The sequence below is a fragment of the Pan troglodytes genome, chromosome 12 (assembly GCF_028858775.2).
Source record: "Pan troglodytes isolate AG18354 chromosome 12, NHGRI_mPanTro3-v2.0_pri, whole genome shotgun sequence".
Taxonomy (NCBI): Eukaryota; Metazoa; Chordata; class Mammalia; order Primates; family Hominidae; genus Pan; species Pan troglodytes.
This window is the reverse complement of record NC_072410.2, coordinates 111,610,214-111,627,351: the sequence shown is the minus strand read 5'-3', so window position 1 is coordinate 111,627,351 and position 17,138 is coordinate 111,610,214. Positions and strand designations below refer to the sequence as shown.

General features: G+C 38.5%; 1 protein-coding gene across 10 annotated transcripts in view; it reads right to left on the bottom strand.

Annotated features, from left to right (window-relative positions):
* ROCK2 (Rho associated coiled-coil containing protein kinase 2) overlaps positions 1 to 17,138 on the bottom strand; it is a 165,615-nt gene that overhangs the window by 69,595 nt on the left and 78,882 nt on the right. For all 10 annotated transcript variants that reach the window (XR_010149192.1, XM_063789312.1, XM_054678255.2 and 7 more), the window contains one exon: positions 1,905 to 2,042. Coding sequence is in view for 9 of the 10 variants with exons in the window: in XM_063789312.1 (XP_063645382.1) it covers positions 1,905 to 2,042 (138 nt within the window). In the remaining variant the exon portion in view is untranslated. The remainder of the gene's footprint in view (positions 1 to 1,904; positions 2,043 to 17,138) is intronic.

Below are 17,138 nucleotides of genomic sequence, written 5' to 3'. Positions count from 1 at the left end.
CAGTGGCTCATGCCTGTAATCCCAGCACCTTGGGGGGCCAAGGCAGGCAGATCACTTGAGGTCAGGAGTTCGAGACCAGCCTGGCCAACATGGTGAGACCCCGTCTCTCTACTAAAAATACAAAAATTAACCAGGTGTGGTAGTGAGGACCTGTAATCCCAGCTACTCGGGAGGCTGAGGCAGGAGAATCGCTTGAATCCAGGAGGTGGAGGTTGCAATGAGCGAAGATCACGCCACTGAACTCCAGCCTGGGTGACAGAGGGAGACTCCGTCTCCAGGGAAAAAAAAAAATTATCATGGTATAGAATTTACCATAGAAGTTTTAGTTTCACTGTACATATCAGAATTTCTATTCACTGCCTACAATTTAAATAAAAAGTGGAGGAGGCAGCAGGAATGAGGATCAATCTTATAAAAAAGCAACATTAATGAGCTTCTAAATAACATGGTCAAAAGTGGGTTTTTTTTGGGGGGGGGGATGGGGGGAGGGGAATCTGAACTGCCTTCCACAAGCAAGGTATCAAACTCCCAGATCATTTAAGCATTCTGAACAAGAACTGGTGTATACCTAATCTTACTCAGGACACTTGTTCAAAAATGTCTGCAGATTTAGTTACTAGTATAAAAAAAATTTTTTAGAGAAGCAAAGCTAGTGAAGAAATATAATAGTAAAGAAGGCAAAGGCCAGGTGCGGTGGCTCACATCTGTAATCCCAGCACTTCGGGAGGCTAAGGCAGGCACATCACTTGAGGTCAGCAGTTCAAGACCAGCCTGGCCAACATGGCAAAAACCCCATCTCTACTAAAAATGCAAAAATTAGCCAGGCATGGTGGCAGATGCCTGTAGTCCCAGCTATTCGAGAGACTGAGGCAGGAGAACCGCTTGAACCTGGGAAGCAGAGGATGGAATGAACAGAGATTCCAACACTGCACTCCAGCCTGGGCAACAGAGCAAGACTTCATCTCAAAAAAAAAAAAAGAAAGAAAGAATGAAGGCAAAGCAGAACCATAAATTCCTTAACCCACAGTCAAATAAAAGGCAAAATTAGGAGCCACAATATTGTAGAATTTTCTAAATGTTTATTGTAGGAAGTTTTTTGTTGTTTTTTTTCTTTTCAAGATAGGCTGATTAATGTAACATAAGCTTCTTTTTTTGTTTTAGACGGAGTCTTGCTCTGTTGCCAGGCTGGAGTGCAGTGGTACAATCTCGGCTCACTGCAACCTCTGCCTCCCAGGTTCAAGCGATTCTCCTGCCTCAGCCTCCCGAGTAGCTGGGATTACAGGTGTGTGCCACTATGCCCGGCTAATTTTTTTGTATTTTTAGTAGAGACAGGGTTTCATTGTGTTAGCCACGATGGTCTCAATCTCCTGACCTCCTGATCCACCTGCCTTGGCCTCCCAAAGTGCTGGGATTACAGGTGTGAGCCACTGCGCCTGGCCACACAAACTTTTTATTTTTTTAATGATTATACTTTAAGTTCTAGGGTACATGTGCACAACGTGCAGGTCTGTTACATATGTACACATGTGCCACGTTGGAATATTAATATGTATATATCCTTCCAGATGATTCAATGAATTTACTATGTTCCTACTATGTAAATCACAAGAATAAGTGGGTATGAAATAATGGCATACTGGTATTCAAGCCAATTCTTTATCAAGAAGAAAAAGCTGCACGTAATACTTGCTTCCATACAACAATTTAAGTAAGTATTACATGTCATATCTATGTGGACATACTGTTTTGGAACATTAAACAAATGTTTTGAATCAAATCTCCTAAAAATAACTGCACTGTTACCATGTAAATGAAGCATAAGACTTGGCACACAAAAATCAACTCATGAATAATAAAGCACTCATAAAAAAAGGAAATAAACTTATAAAAGTTAGTATGCTTACCTGAACCACCCAGGGGCTATTGGCAAAGGCCATAATATCTCTTTCTTCCCAAAAAAAGGCAGAATCTGATCTTTTTATCATTTCAAACTTACTAAGAAGCTTCATAGCATAAACCTTCTGCGATGCCTTGTGACGAACCTGTTGATTTTTTAAAACACAAAAATTAATACTTTCATGTTATGAGAGAAAGGTAAACAGATGATACTATAATGCTATTATTAAAGACTTCAGTTACAAAAAAATGGTCCTTAGCTAATAAAAAGTAAAAGCAAAACATTTTTAATGAAAGAAACAAAGGAGAACATTTCTAACAACCTAAGTATTTCATGAAATATGTAATACTTTTAAACACTAAATTCAATATACAACTCTCTCATTTCAACTAAATGAAGGTAAATTCGTGAAGCTTCATTCTCTCATATTAATTAAGCTAACCAACTTTAAGAATGAGGTATTGTTAATTAAGAAACTTAAAATATATGTCTACTGAAAAAAAAACCATTTATGTAAGTAGTCTGAAAGATCAATGTATACACATCCCTCACTATCTGCCCGTAAGAACCTAATAAATTTAGATATCAAGGGATACCTATGATTTTGTTAAGTCACTCTTATTTCTCTTTAGGTGCCCTAATTAAAGGTTTTTTTTGTTTGTTTGTGTTTTAGGAAAAAAATACTACCAATGATGAGGTCATTTGACCAATTTCTATGTTTCCAATTAGACTGCAAATTTCATAAAGGCAAGAAGATTGTCTATTTTTGACCACCCTTTTAATTCCAAGAACATAGCAAATTGTCCACCAGAGAGCCAATAAATATTTAATGAATGATTATAACAGTTAACATTTATTAGATAAGTAACAACTGCTAACACTAATACTTGGATGTCTAATAGGATGCCTAAAACTGAAACTCCTAATCTTCACCCCTGAATTTATTCCTCCCACAGTTATTCCCCGTTTCAGTAAATGGTAGCTTCATCCTTCTAGTTGCTCTAGCTAAAAAAACCTCTGGCACCTCTTTTTCTCTCGAACAGCTTATCAAATTTATCAGCAAATCCTGTCAGTTCTACCTTCAAGAAGTTTCAGAATCCAACCATTTCTAACTACCTCCCCTGATACCACCCTGGTTCAACATATTTTATTTCAATTCCCAACTTGTTTCCCTGCTGTCACTCTCTCTTATCCACAGCCTAGTCATCCTTCTAGAATATAAACCATTTCCTGTCATTCCTCTGCTTAAAACCCCCTAACCACTTCCCATATCATCTCTGCATGTTCCCTCTGATGGAATCACCTCCTGTAGCTGGCTCAATCCCTCACTTCCTTAAATCCCTGTTCAAATCATACCTTCTCAATGAGGTCTACTCTGATCAATCTACTTAAACTTTCAGCTCACTATTCCCTTCTGCTGCCAGCATATTACATATTAGCTCACCATCCCCTTCTGCTGCCAGCATATTCCATTCTCTGTGTCATGTTTTTGCTTCATCGTACTTATTACCATCTTACATCCCATTTTTAACTACTTATCACCTATTTCTCAGCACCAGAATATAAACCCAATGAAGGCAAGGATTTCTGTGTTTGGTTCAATGTTTAATCCCCATTGCCTAGTATAATGTCTGGCACATAATAACCTTTCAATAAATATCTGCTGAAAGAACAGATTTACTAAGTACTTGGCATGTGCCAGGCACTGTGTGTTTTGATACATATATTATCTTACTTAATCTTCATTCCCAGTGAGGTATTATTTCCCCATACTACAAATGGGAAATCTGAGGCACAGAGACATCAAACTGCCCAAGGGCTATATAGATAGTAAGCAGAATTAACTCAAGATGGATTAGAGACTTAAATGTAAGACCTAAAACCATAAAAACCCTAGAAGAAAACCTAGGCCATACCATTCAGGACACAAGCATGGGCAAAGACTTCATGACAAAAACACCAAAAGGAATGGCAACAAAGCCAAAACTGACAAATAGGATCTAATTAAACTAAAGAGCTTCTGCACAACAAAAGAAACTATCATCAGAGTGAACAGGCAACCTACAGAATGGGAGAAAATTTTTGCAATCTATCCAGCTGACAAAGGGCTAATAACCAGAATCTACAAGGAACTTAAACAAATTTACAAGAAAAAAACAAACAACTCCATCAAAAAGTGGGCAAAGGATATGAACAGACACCTCTCAAAAGAAGACATTTATGCAGCCAACAAACATGAAAAAAAGCTCATCATCACTGGTCATTAGAGAAATGCAAATCAAAACCAGAATGAGATACCACCTCATGCCAGTTAGAATGGCAATCATTAAAAAGTCAGGAAACAATAGATGCTGGAGAGGATGTGGAGAAATAGAACACCTTTATGCTGTTGGTGGGAGCGTAAATTAGTTAAACCACTGTGGAAGACAGTGTGGCAACTGCTCAAGGATATAGAACCAGAGGCCAGGCGTGGTGGCTCACGCCTGTAAACCCAGCACTTTGGGAGGCTGAGGTGGGCGGATCACCTGAAGTCAGGCGTTCGAGACCAGCCTGGCCAACATGGTGAAACCCCGTTTCTACCAAAAATACAAAAATTAGCTTGGCATGGTGGTGCACACCTGTAATCCCAGGTACCTGGGAGACTGAGGCAGGAGAATGGCTTGAACCCGGGTGGCTGAGGCTGCAGCCAGCCAAGATCGCGCCATTGCACTCCAGCCTGGGTGAAAAAAAAAAAAAGATCTAGAACCAGAAATACCATTTGACCCAGCAATCCCATTACTGGGTATATACCCAAAGGATTATAAATCATTCTACTATAAAGACACATGCACACATATGTTTATTGCAGCACTGTTCACAACAGCAAAGACTTGGAACCAACACAAATGCCCATCAGTGATAGACTGGATAAACAAAATGTGGCACATATACACCATGGAATACTATGCAGCCATAAAAAAGGATGAGTTCATGTCCTTTGCAGGGACATGGATGAAGCTGGAAACCATCATTCTCAGCAAATTAACACAGGAACAGAAAACCAAACACTGCAGGTTCCCACTCATAAGTGGGAGTTGAACAATGAGAACACGTGGACACAGGGAGTGGAACATCACACACCAGTGCCTGTCACGGGGTGAGGGGCTAGAGGAGGGATAGCATTAGGAGAAATGTAGATGACAGGTTGATGGGTGCAGCAAACCACCATGGCACACGTATACCTATGTAACAAACCTGCACGTTCCGTGCATGTATCCCAGAACTTAAAAATATAACAATAATAATAATAATATTTAAAGGTAATCTGCAGGCAGAATCTATACTATTTCTACATATGTTATGTACACAATTAGGATGATTTTACCAAACAGGGCTAGATTACATCTGTCAACCCAGTATTCCATCCAGTTGGTGCTCCTTTTTACTCAGAGTATGCCAGTTTTTGTACAACAAATTATATAGTTACCCTATTCAGGGATGGAAGAAAGAAGAAGAAATCAAGCACCTTACCATTGTCTACAGGGTCCTAAATGATCTAGCCTATGTCCACCTTCCCAACTTAAATCTTGTCATTTTCTTCCCATTGTTCATACTTCAGACACACTTATCTTCTCTCAGTTCCTCTAATATAACGAAACTTTCCTCAGGACCTTTATGGGTACTGGAAAGGTATTTAAAAACCCATCATAGTACCTAATTCAACCTCTCCCATAAGGACACTACCTCCTTATCCATTCAGTTTAAATATAAAACTCCTCAAAGAGGTCTTCTCTGACCACCCTAACTAAACTAAGAACTCACTGTTCTCAACCATAGAACCCTATTTGTTTTCTTCCTGGTAGGTATCATAATTTGTAATTTTTGATGTTGTTTCTTTGTATTTATTGCCTGTCTCCCATAGTGGAATGTAAATTCAACAAGGATGGGGATTATGCATGCCTATTTTGTTCTCCATTATATCCCTAGTGCCAAGTACAATGCCAGCAATGGCAATAAAACAGGCACTCACTAAATATTTAATGACTCAATTAATATCTGCAAAAATTTATTTTACAAGTGGCCACACCATCAATTTCCAGTTTTAAAAAAGATTCAGCAGGTAATATTTCTAGTTATCTTTTGTCAAATACTATCCACATGTACAGCTAATACTTATATTGATGAAAATAAGGTAAACCAAAGATATGCTGGTGTCTTCCCCAGAGGAGACAGGGAAGAACCATGACACTTATCAGATACTCTATAAAATGCAATAAAATTTTAGAAAATCATAAAATGCTATGCCTCTTTAATAGAGAAAGTTTTGCTCCCCCTCCAATAAAAGCCAGGTACAAAATTTTATTAGGGGAGTGGGTTTGAACAAATCACTAATGGAAAATACAAATAAGCCCCAGCATGACACAATACATTTGTATACTTATTACTCAGAATCATGCACTTCTGGCTATGATGAAGTAATTGGTACCAGCTAGCCCTCCCATTGTAAACAACCATCAAAAATGACAAAACACACAAGGCAACCGTATTCAGGTTTCGTAAAATAAACACAAGACTGTAATTCCTGAGAGAAGAGAAACTCACCAAGTCAACCCCATAATTGCCCAGAAACTCTGATAAAAGTCAATATTGCAACCAGTGTGCAGCATATAATTGCATGTTTCTGCTGAGTTGAGGAGGCAGAGATCAGAGTTTAAGACAAATGAAGCAGCTAAATTATTCTGGGCAGGACACTGGAAAGCAAGGAAAGGGAGATCCCTAGAAGTCACATGTGTGTACTTGGCTAAAGGCTGGGCTACCCAGAGAGAAAGCAGTCCAGGTTTATTAGAGACCAACTGCTTTGGGGTTATGGTAAAACATAAACACTGGAGGTTAAGTGGCATTGGAAGAACACAGGATTTCCAGACAAGCAAAAGTAGAGAAGGGCAGGTGTGGTGGCTCACACCTGTAATCCCAGCACTTTGGGAAGCTGAGGCAGGAGGACTGCTTAAGCCCAAGAGTTTGAGACAGCCTAGGCAACAGTGAGACCCTGTCTCTTAAAAAAAAAAAAAAAAAAAAAAAAAAAGGGTAGAGAAACCTGGCTAATTTCTTGGTCGTTCAGCTGACACATCTTATGAAAAAGAACCAGGCTCTAAAGTAAGACCTACTCTAGCACAAACCTAACAAAACCTAATATTAAACCCTAAAAGATCCAAAGGGAAACACAGTTTGGAGGTTGTACCCTACAAATTTAAAAGAACTTGGGGGCCGGGCGCAGTGGCTCACGCCTGTAATCCCTGCACTTTGGGAGGCTGAGGCGGGCAGATCATGAGGTCAGGAGATTGAGACCATCCTGGCTAACACGGTGAAACCCCGTCTGTACTAAAAATACAAAAAATTAGCCAGGCATGGCGGCGGGCACCTGTAGTCCCAGCTACTTGGGAGGCTGAGGCAGGAGAATGGCATGAACCCAGGAGGCGGAGCTTGCAGTGAGCGGAGATTGCGCCACTGCACTCCAGCCTGGGGGAAAGAGTGAGACCCCATCTCAAAAAAAACAAAAAAACAAAAAAAAAACTTGGGAAACATCTTGATCTTTCCACACATCTACATTTACAAAGTATAAAACAGCCTGCAAGAGTTAAGGATGAACAGCAAGTAACTGGACAGCCTATCAGAATGAAAATCAATAGTATTCAAAGAAAAATAACAAAACCCCAGAGTCTCTACCATACATCCACAAGGTACAGTATATAATTTAAAAATGACTAGATAGGCAAAAAAGAAAATGCGACTCATCATCAAGAAAAAAGCAGTCAATAGAAAATGGCCCCAAAAGATGTTAGATTCAACTGACAAATACTTAAAAATAGCTCTTATAAATATGTTCAAAGAACTAAGGGAAAATATATTAAAGAAATAAAATATAGTCTTAATGAGTGAATAGAAGTAAATATCAACAGAAAAATGGAAACTAGGCCGGGTGCAGTGGCTCACACCTGTGATCCCAGCACTTTGGGAGGCTGAGGTGAGCAGATCACTTGAGGTCAGGAGTTCGAGACCAGCCTGGCCAACATGGTGAAACCCCGCCTCTACTAAAAATACAAAAATTAGCCAGGCATGGTGGCGTGTGCCTGTAATCTCAGCTACTCGGGAGGCTGAGGCAGGGGAATTGCTTAAACCTGGGAGGCAGGGGTTGCAGTGAGCCAAGATGGTGCCACTGCACTCCATGCACTCCAGTCTGGATGAGAGAGTATGACTCCATCTCAAAAAAAAAAAAAAAAAAAAAAAAAAAAGGAAACTATATGGAAGTCAGTGAACTTGAACACAAATCAATGTGAAAAATAAAGACAAAATGAATAAATGAAACTGAAGAGACTCAGGGGATTCCAATACCATTTTAAACAGTCTAAAATATGTGTAATTATAAATGGATTAAATACTCCAATTAATAAACATAAATTATAAAAACTGATTAAAAAGCAATTATAGTTCACATACTTATATATAATAATTACATATTGATATGGTTTGGATTTGTGCCCCCACCCAAATTTCAGGTCAAATTGTAATTCCCAGTGTTGGAGGGAAGGGCCTAGTGGGAGGTGACTGGATCACGGGGAGGGACTTCCCCCTTGTTGTTCTCCTGATAGTGAGTTCTCATGAGATCTGGTTGTTAAAAGTATATGGCATTCTCCCTCTTCGTTCCCGTCTTCCTTCTCTGGCCACGTAAGACGTGCTTGCTTCCCTTTCACCTTCTGCCATGATTGTAAATTTCCTGAGGCCTGCCCAGCCACGCTTCCTGTACGGCTTGCAGAACTGTGAGTCAATTAAACCTCTTTTATGAATTATCCAGTCTCTCAGGTAGTTCTTTACAGCAATGTGAGAACGGACTAATACATATATCTAATATACATATTATATATAAATATATACATAAGTTATATAGTTTAATTATGAGTTCAAATGAGTTGAAAACAAATGAATGGAGAAAGATCTACCATGCAAACTGCAAGGGTAAGAAAGTTGGTATATAAATAATAAAGCAGACTTCAAGGCAAAGAGTATTATAAGAGATAAGGTAATTTAGATAAAAGGGGTAATTCATTACGGAGGCATAACCATTCTAATTACGTATGCATCTTCAATAAATGAGCCTGAAAATTAATAACATAAAAACAGGACTAAGAAAGAAACGGACAAATCTATACCTTCAGTTGGAAATATTAATACCCCATGGTCTTAGTTTAGGTTGTTCGGAGGTTGAATTACGCTCCAAGGTCACCCCGACCAAAATTTTTAATGCAGGGATAGTAGGCTAGGGACTCTCAGTATTTGATAGAACAAGCAAACAAAACATCAGTATGGATATAAAGAAAATATAGCCCAAAATAAAAACTGCCTAAACAAATTATAATTACAAAGATTATATTAATAGATTACATCACTTCTCATTTTAAAATATTTTGAAATTTGGGAGGTTAGCCTAGGCAGCTACAGCGGTGGAGGAGCAGGGGCTGGTATGCGCTGGGCAGCGAGAGCCTCATGGCGGAGGAAGACAGCGATCAAAAGGCCGAACGCCTCAGAGAAGAGCTTGTGGCCTCTGTGGAGTCCCTGCTGGGCCCTGTGGGGCTTAGAGCTGCGGGCGACGGCACAGGCGGTGCTGGCAGCTGCAGCGGCGGCGGCGGGATCAGCTGTCGGGGTTATTGCTGACGCTTCTGTCAGGTGGTTGAAGATTACGTTGGAAGATGGCAGGTCCCTTTGCCACAGCTTCAGGTTCTTCAGACTGTACTTTGTTGTTTTACAACAGCCAGTGCATCATTCCCAGATGAATGTGAGCACGTACAACACGTTTTGAGTAGCCTTGCTGTGAGTTTCTTCGAGTTGCTGCTGTTCTTTGGAAGAGGTGAGTTTTATGAAGAGCCCTTAAAGGATATTCTTGGATCATTCCAGGAATACCAGAATCACCTCCGCAGATATGGAAATGTGAATCTGGAACTGGTGACTCGAATCATTAGAGATGGCGGCCCATGGGAAGATCCAGTGTTGCAAGCTGTCCTTAAAGCTCAGCCAGCATCTCAGGAGATAGGTACTTCAGGAGATTCGAAATCAAACCAACATTTGTAATAAGCAAATACACTTTCATTTACTAACTAGAGCAGTAATAGTGATTTTTCTTCATTTTATAATACTGAATAATGGAGTGATGTATTCTCAAGTGAAAAGTGTTTGTTTTTCTAACCTGGCCCACAGTGATTTCTGACACCAGGTTTGGTACATTTATTTATCATAATAGAAATTCTGAGTGGTAACACATCTACCAAATGTTATTTACAGAAAGTGTATTTTTGTCACTTCAGTTATATTTTTAAAATCTGTTTAAGGAGGAACTTTTTTTTTTTAAGAAACAAAAACTCTGCTTTTCATAAAAGCACATGGAATCTCCCTTCCCTTACACAGGAAACTCCATGAGGGCTGAAACTGAATTTTTGTCATACTACTGCATAGCCAGCCCAATGCTTGGTACAGAGTAGATGCTTAATATAATGACGACATGGTGAATGCATGAGTGAATAAGTGACTGACTGAATGAATAAATTCGAATTCCAAATACTCTAGAGCAGTATTTCCCAAACTTCATGCATTAGAAGTTTTGTCTCATACCCTTACTACCTGCGTATTTCTTTGATATCACCTCCTGTCCAATCTGATTTAACAGTGGTCCTTTGTAAGCCAAAATCTCCTTTCAAGGCAGGAGGCTTTGTCAACTGCTCTTAGTTAATTCTTTTTTAAAATGTTCCCCATATTATTCGTGAATCCCAGAACATTCTGAATCACCAAAACTGTAGAATGTAAGCTTAGCAACAGTGAACAAGCACAAAAGTGTAGAAAACATTTAAAAGTGTGGAGAGAGCCTATGGAGTTCAGTTATGAGACAGCCAAGGGGAAAAAAACAAGACCTCCCAATCCTGGAACCAGTTAGACCTTGGTTTGGTGAGAAAGACACTTCATACTATAGATTTTGTTGAGCAGGTTATTTCTGTTAGTCACGGGTTAAGGAGTTAGGGTGGGTTGTGAATGCAGTTGAGTGGAGAAGGAGCTGTGATAGGATGGGAGGTAGGATAAGTCTAGGGCTAAGGTATATGTGAAAGTGTTATGAAGAACCCAAGGGGTAAAGAGGACACTGGTGTTTGATGTGTGGATCTTGGAAAGGGATTAAAAAAAAAGAAAACTGAAAAGGGAGAGAGTTGGAGCTGAGGAGGAAGAGTTGGATTACTGAAGAAGTATGAAGAGTCAAATATAGGAAAGGCAAGGGTGACAGACTGGAGGAAATTATGAGGAGACTGCATGTGCCCAGAGGGGAAGGAGCTAGACAAAGAGCTTCAAGAGAAGTGAGGACAGGGGAAAAGAAAGTTTGAGCTTTTAAGGGAGATTTAGGCTTCACTACATAAAATCTAGAATAAACCTGTTGTTGGTTGGTCTGAGGGCTGATGGCCTTTTAGGCTGGGAATTACATTAAAATAATAAATATTCCTTTGATACCTACACTAGCATACCTCACACTTTGGGAAAAGCTGCTCTAGAGCCTCATTTAAATGGATGACTTTTCCCTAGTTGGTGATCACTAGGGTAAAGACCAGACTGAAGTTATCTTTGCATTAACTATACAAATCAGTGTTTGCATATCATATACTGTAAATGGAATTGCAAGACAAATGTTTAAGCCAAAATAAAACATTCATAAGCACTCTGGAAGCTACCGATTAAGTGTAAGTAATTAAAATACTTCTGGATTCAAAATCATACAAATATGGGTTTCAGGTCCTGCTCTGCCACTTAATTCTTTCTCCTTGGGCAGGTCATCTGACCTCTCTGAGACTCAGTTTTGCAATCTATAAAGCTAGTATCATAATACCCATCATAAGGTTGTTGTTAGGTCTAAATAAGTTTATGTAGCTAACGGTGTTTATATATTTTTAAATTGTGTAAAAGTATTAATTAGTAATTATCCTTAGTGATACATAAATCTATATTAATAAGCAGTCCTATTTGGCACTACTTTTGGATTAATTTTATCTTTAAAATATACTTTTCTTGTAAAAAAATTTTTTTGAAATTTGAAGGATTGATATACAGTAACTGTATATAACAAGAATCCTAAATGCAAAGAGCCAAGTAAGTAATGACAAGAATCATGGCTTACATCCATCTTTTATATTAAATGACCAAGCTGGAGTAACAATTCCTTTGATTTGTATACTGTTGTAAAATTTATAGAATACTGAAAATAAATGCACAGGAAAGGACTATGAAAACACAGGTGGGGAGTGGGAATTTAAGGAATGAATTATCCTAGACTTGAAACTAGAAAACCCTCTTACAGCAGATAGACTAGATTTTCAACTGATTTGTGTTCAATTAGCAGGTTATCTCAAATAGTCATTCCAGCAATGTTGTTAAATATAGTTTAAAATATGTCAACAGTGTTAAAAAGAAGTTGCTTAGGCCGGGTGTGGTGGCTCACGCCTGTAATCCCAGCACTTTGGGAGGCTGAGGCAGGTGTATCATCCGAGGTCAGGAGTTCCAGACCAGTGTGGCCAACATGGCGAAACCCCATCTCTACTAAAAACACAAAAATTAGTTGGGTGTGGTGGCAGGTGCCTGTGATTCCAGCTACTCAGGAGGCTGAGGCAGGAGAATTGCTTGAACCTGGGAGGTAGAGGTTGCAGTGAGCCGAGATCACACCATTGCACTCCAGCCTGGGTGACAGAGCGAGACTCTGTCTCAAAAAAAAAAAAAAAGGAGTTGCTAACATAGTCCTTCTTCTATATATATTTACACCACTCTTCAAATCTTCACTTACTTTAAGAACAAATCAAATTTTGAATGCTTCCTAACTTCATTAGAGAAAGCAATCCATACAACATTAAGAGCCAATTTTAATTTATACAGTATTATTACCTATGCTTGACTCAGAACATGACAAGAACAGTTTTTAAACTTCTGTTATAAAGATATCAACCCAAGCTAAAATATATTTGTCAGCTGGTAGAAAACAGTTAAATATTTAAACTAGCAATATTTACATATGAGATAACTAAACAGAAAAACAAATATACCTAGAAGGAAAAAGATATTCATTTACATAAAATAAAATCACACAAGATAGGCATAAGATGGCTTTTGAATATGAGAAAAATGCTGACGGACTTCACTTTTGGTGATTCTTCATGCAAAAATGCTCCCCTCTATGTGTTTCCATAGCACTTAAAATAATCTATTACTTGTGAACATGTCTACTTCATAAGCTCCTTTAGGAATATAACACATACTTTCATTTGTGAGACTGCGTAGTGGCTGGCACAATACTAAATTGACTAATTCAACAAAATCATATATCTGTAGGATATCTACAAAACTTTAGAATATTTTGGCTACATGTTCTAGTTCATAGGGCCTGAATTTCACTTAAACTGCTTTGACAGGACAGTTCCTGGCTCATAAATCAAGAGCTGGGAACCATCAGCTTGTGGTCTTTGACATAACTTCATCTACAGAGCAAACATTAAGAGGCAATAAGCTTATTTATGCCAAATATCTATACCATACCTTTATAATTCGTTAGCAGTCATGTTACAAGTACCACAATAAAGTGCTATTACTTTAGCAAAGCTGGTTTCCACTGATTATCCTTTGAGGATGTCTCTTTCCAAGTTATTTTATTATTATTTTCCTCAGCATCTCTGTAGATTTCCCTTTATTCTTCAACTCCTTCTCCTTTATTCAATACAGATGGACACACAGATGAACAGTCAGATACAGTGACTGTTCATTATCACACCATACAGAGTAATGTTTAAAAGCATGGATTTGCCGGGCTTGGTGGCTCATGCCTGTAATCCCAACACTTTGGGAGGCTGAGGCGGGGGGACCATGAGGTCAGCAGTTCGAGACCAGCCTGACCAACATGGTGAAACCCTGTCTTTACTAAAAATACAAAAATTAGGCAGGCGTGGTGGCAGGCACCTGTAATCCCAGCTACTCAGGAAGCTGAGGCAGGAGAATCGCTTCAACCCAGGAACCCAGGAGACGGAGGATGCAGTGAGCCAAGATCACGCCATTGCACTCCAGCCTGGGTCACAGAGCAAGACTCCGTCTTAAATAAATAAATAAAGAAATAGCAAGCATGGATTTAAATGTCAACAAACCTGGGCAAACTCCTAGCTGTTTATGAACTATGTGGCCAATTTACCTAATCTCTAAATTTCAATGGCTTCATCTACATCATATCATAGAGTTATTGCATACATAAAATGAGATAATGGCTATAAATATTCAGCACACAGAATATCCTCAATGAAAATGTTAGCTGACTCCACCACAGACAAATGGAATTTAGCTCATTCTGTTATGTAGTATGACATGAATTTCCCATCACTAGTCTATGAGTACCTAAAGGATAAAAACGTTGCTCCTATTACAGTGTTTCTCTTTGTATAGAAAAGATTGCTACATCCCTTGTTTTTAATTTTAAAAGTGGATGAGTGTAAAAACACCATCTAACTGGCTATACATATGAAAAAAAACGAACAAAAAATAAATAATGGTCAAAAAGTTAACAGGGGTTATAACATAACTGATAAAATCTTTGGTAATTTTTATTCTTATTTTTATTTGTACTTTCTGAAGCTAATATGTAGAGCTTAAAAAAAACTTAAATAGATGAGACATTCCTAAGTGTAGCCAGAGACATACATGGTGATATGGTGTGGCTGTGTCCCCAAAAAAATCTCATCTTGAATTCCCATGTGTTGTGGGAGGGACCCAGTGGGAGGTAACTGAATCATGAGGGCAGGTCTTTCCTGTGCTGTTCTCATGATAGTAAGTAGTAAGTCTCATGAGATCTAATGGTTATTATAAGCGGGAGTTTTCCTGCACAAGCTCTCTTTGCCTGCTGCCATCCATGTAAGATGTGACTTGCTGCTCCTTGCCTTCTGCCATGATTGTGAAGCCTCCCCAGCCACGTGGAACTGTAAGTCCAATAAACTTCTTTCTTTTGTAAATTGCCCAGTCTCGGGTATGTCTTTATTAGCAGCATGAAAACAGACTAATACACTTGGAAAATCCTAAAATGGACCTCCTCAAACACTTATGGACAAAAACTTTTGAACATCATTCTGAGTAAAACACCTCATTGGAAATTTTCAAATTTATTTTTATTAACAAAAATATATTATTTTTATAAGAAGATCCAATGAATCTACTTGACAGACCTGGAGCAGTTACTGTTTCTACCATAGATACACAAAAAAAATGTTCTCACATTTTCTGTTTGTGGCAGCCAAGATCAAATGGGGGATACAGAAATTACAAAAACATGTTGAAAGAGAGATAATTTTTGCAACTTAGAAATAACCCTATAAACAGTGAAGAGCCTGTTTTATTCCAAAAAAGGAATTAAAAAGTTGAGTTTACATGAGTAGCATTGGAAAATCGTGTCCCCAACATCCTTGCCTCCTGGTTGGTTCTACTTTAAAAGCCTGGCTTAAAACTAAATTAAAAGCCAGTGGATGCCCAGGAAGCAATAAGCCCAGTGATCAGGAAGGATCACAGTCAATTCTTCAATGAAAACTTTCTACATTCAAGTTTCTGTGCTATACAGCATACTGAAAGACAAGAAAAATCTAACTCCAGATATGATCTGGTTGCACACACACACATTAGTTACCAATGTCTGGGTTGAACTGACAAATGCCTACAGTAAGGGTTCTCCTTTTCTTCCTGCTGCTTTACAGATATTCCTCCAAAACTGTGTTCCTGACTAAGTAAGATAATCTTCCCGATACAAGTGAACTATGTAGAACAGCTATGAATCCCTGATGTAAATGCCAAAAGTACTTGAAAGACACAGTTCCTGCATCCAAAGTTTTACATTATTAAAAAAAAAAAAAGAAATCAAAGTATATATATAAACTATAGCACAAGGCACACACACACACACACACACAAAAACAAAGAGCATGCTCTGAAATGAGCAGCCTGCCTACAATGAATAGCTCAGTGGAAGATAAGGGTTAAAGTTTTTTTTTTTTTTAATTGGCAACACCTTAAAAGGCAGCCTGGAGGGCCAGGATGAAGTTTTCATAGTTCATTTGGTTGGAAAAAGATCCATTGAATATACAGCAGAGATAATACATAAATATATTTTATAAGGTCACCTTGACAGCAGTTTATATTAGTCAGATCAGATGTAGAATTCCCATTTTTTATCTAACTCAATATAAGGAGGTGGGGAAATAAAGAAAAAAGATGAAAAAAAAAAAACATGTATGCTAAAAAGCTCCACTCTTAATTCCACTACACACAAACCAGGAATGGGGATAGGAGTAATACATGAGAACACAAGGATATTTCAAGCAGGAGGAAGATGGTCTGCTAAATAGTAATGTCAGTCTAACTGAGCTTGGATAGTGTGAATTTATAGATGTAATAAGCAGAGTCCTGACACTGTCTTTATCAGCACTTCACAACCTAAGATTAATAGTAACAATGGTGAAACACTGTTAGCAGAAGTGGAAAATAGAATGCAAAGCAGGTGTTCATACATAACTGGATAACGATGGAGTGGCCTGATGAAGGTGATGATAGTAAAAGTGGATGGACTGGAGAAATATTATGAAAGCAGAAACAGGACTTACTGAAAAATTAACTATAAGAGTTGACAGAAAAAAGAGTAATCAGTGATGACTCCTAATTTTTTGACTTGAACAACTAGGTTGATGCAAGAGCCATTTACTACGATCAGAAAGAGAAGGAACAGATTTGTGGAGGAAGAACAAAGTTAGAGAGGGCATCAAACATTCTGATTTCACACATTTTAGAGATCTATGACACATCTTCATGAAGATGTCAAATAAGCCACTGTGGATATGAGTTGGGGAGCAAAGTAGAAAGTTCTGAGCAGTAACTGTAAATTTGAGCATTGCCATTATATAAACTGTATTTAAAGTCACAGGAATGCATGAGCTTACCTTAAGAAGGCAAATAAACAAAGAGCCTGGCCATTGGAAACTACAAATTTAGAAGTCAGGTAGAGAATGAACCATGAAGGAAACTTAGAAGGAAGAGCCTGCAAAGAAAAAATCCTTTCAAGAAATGAAGAGATGTGAATATTACTAAGAGTTTGAGTGAGATGAAAGTGAAATACTATACAGCCAATACAAGTACAGGTGAAGTCTATATTTATTGACATGGAAAGATGGTTATG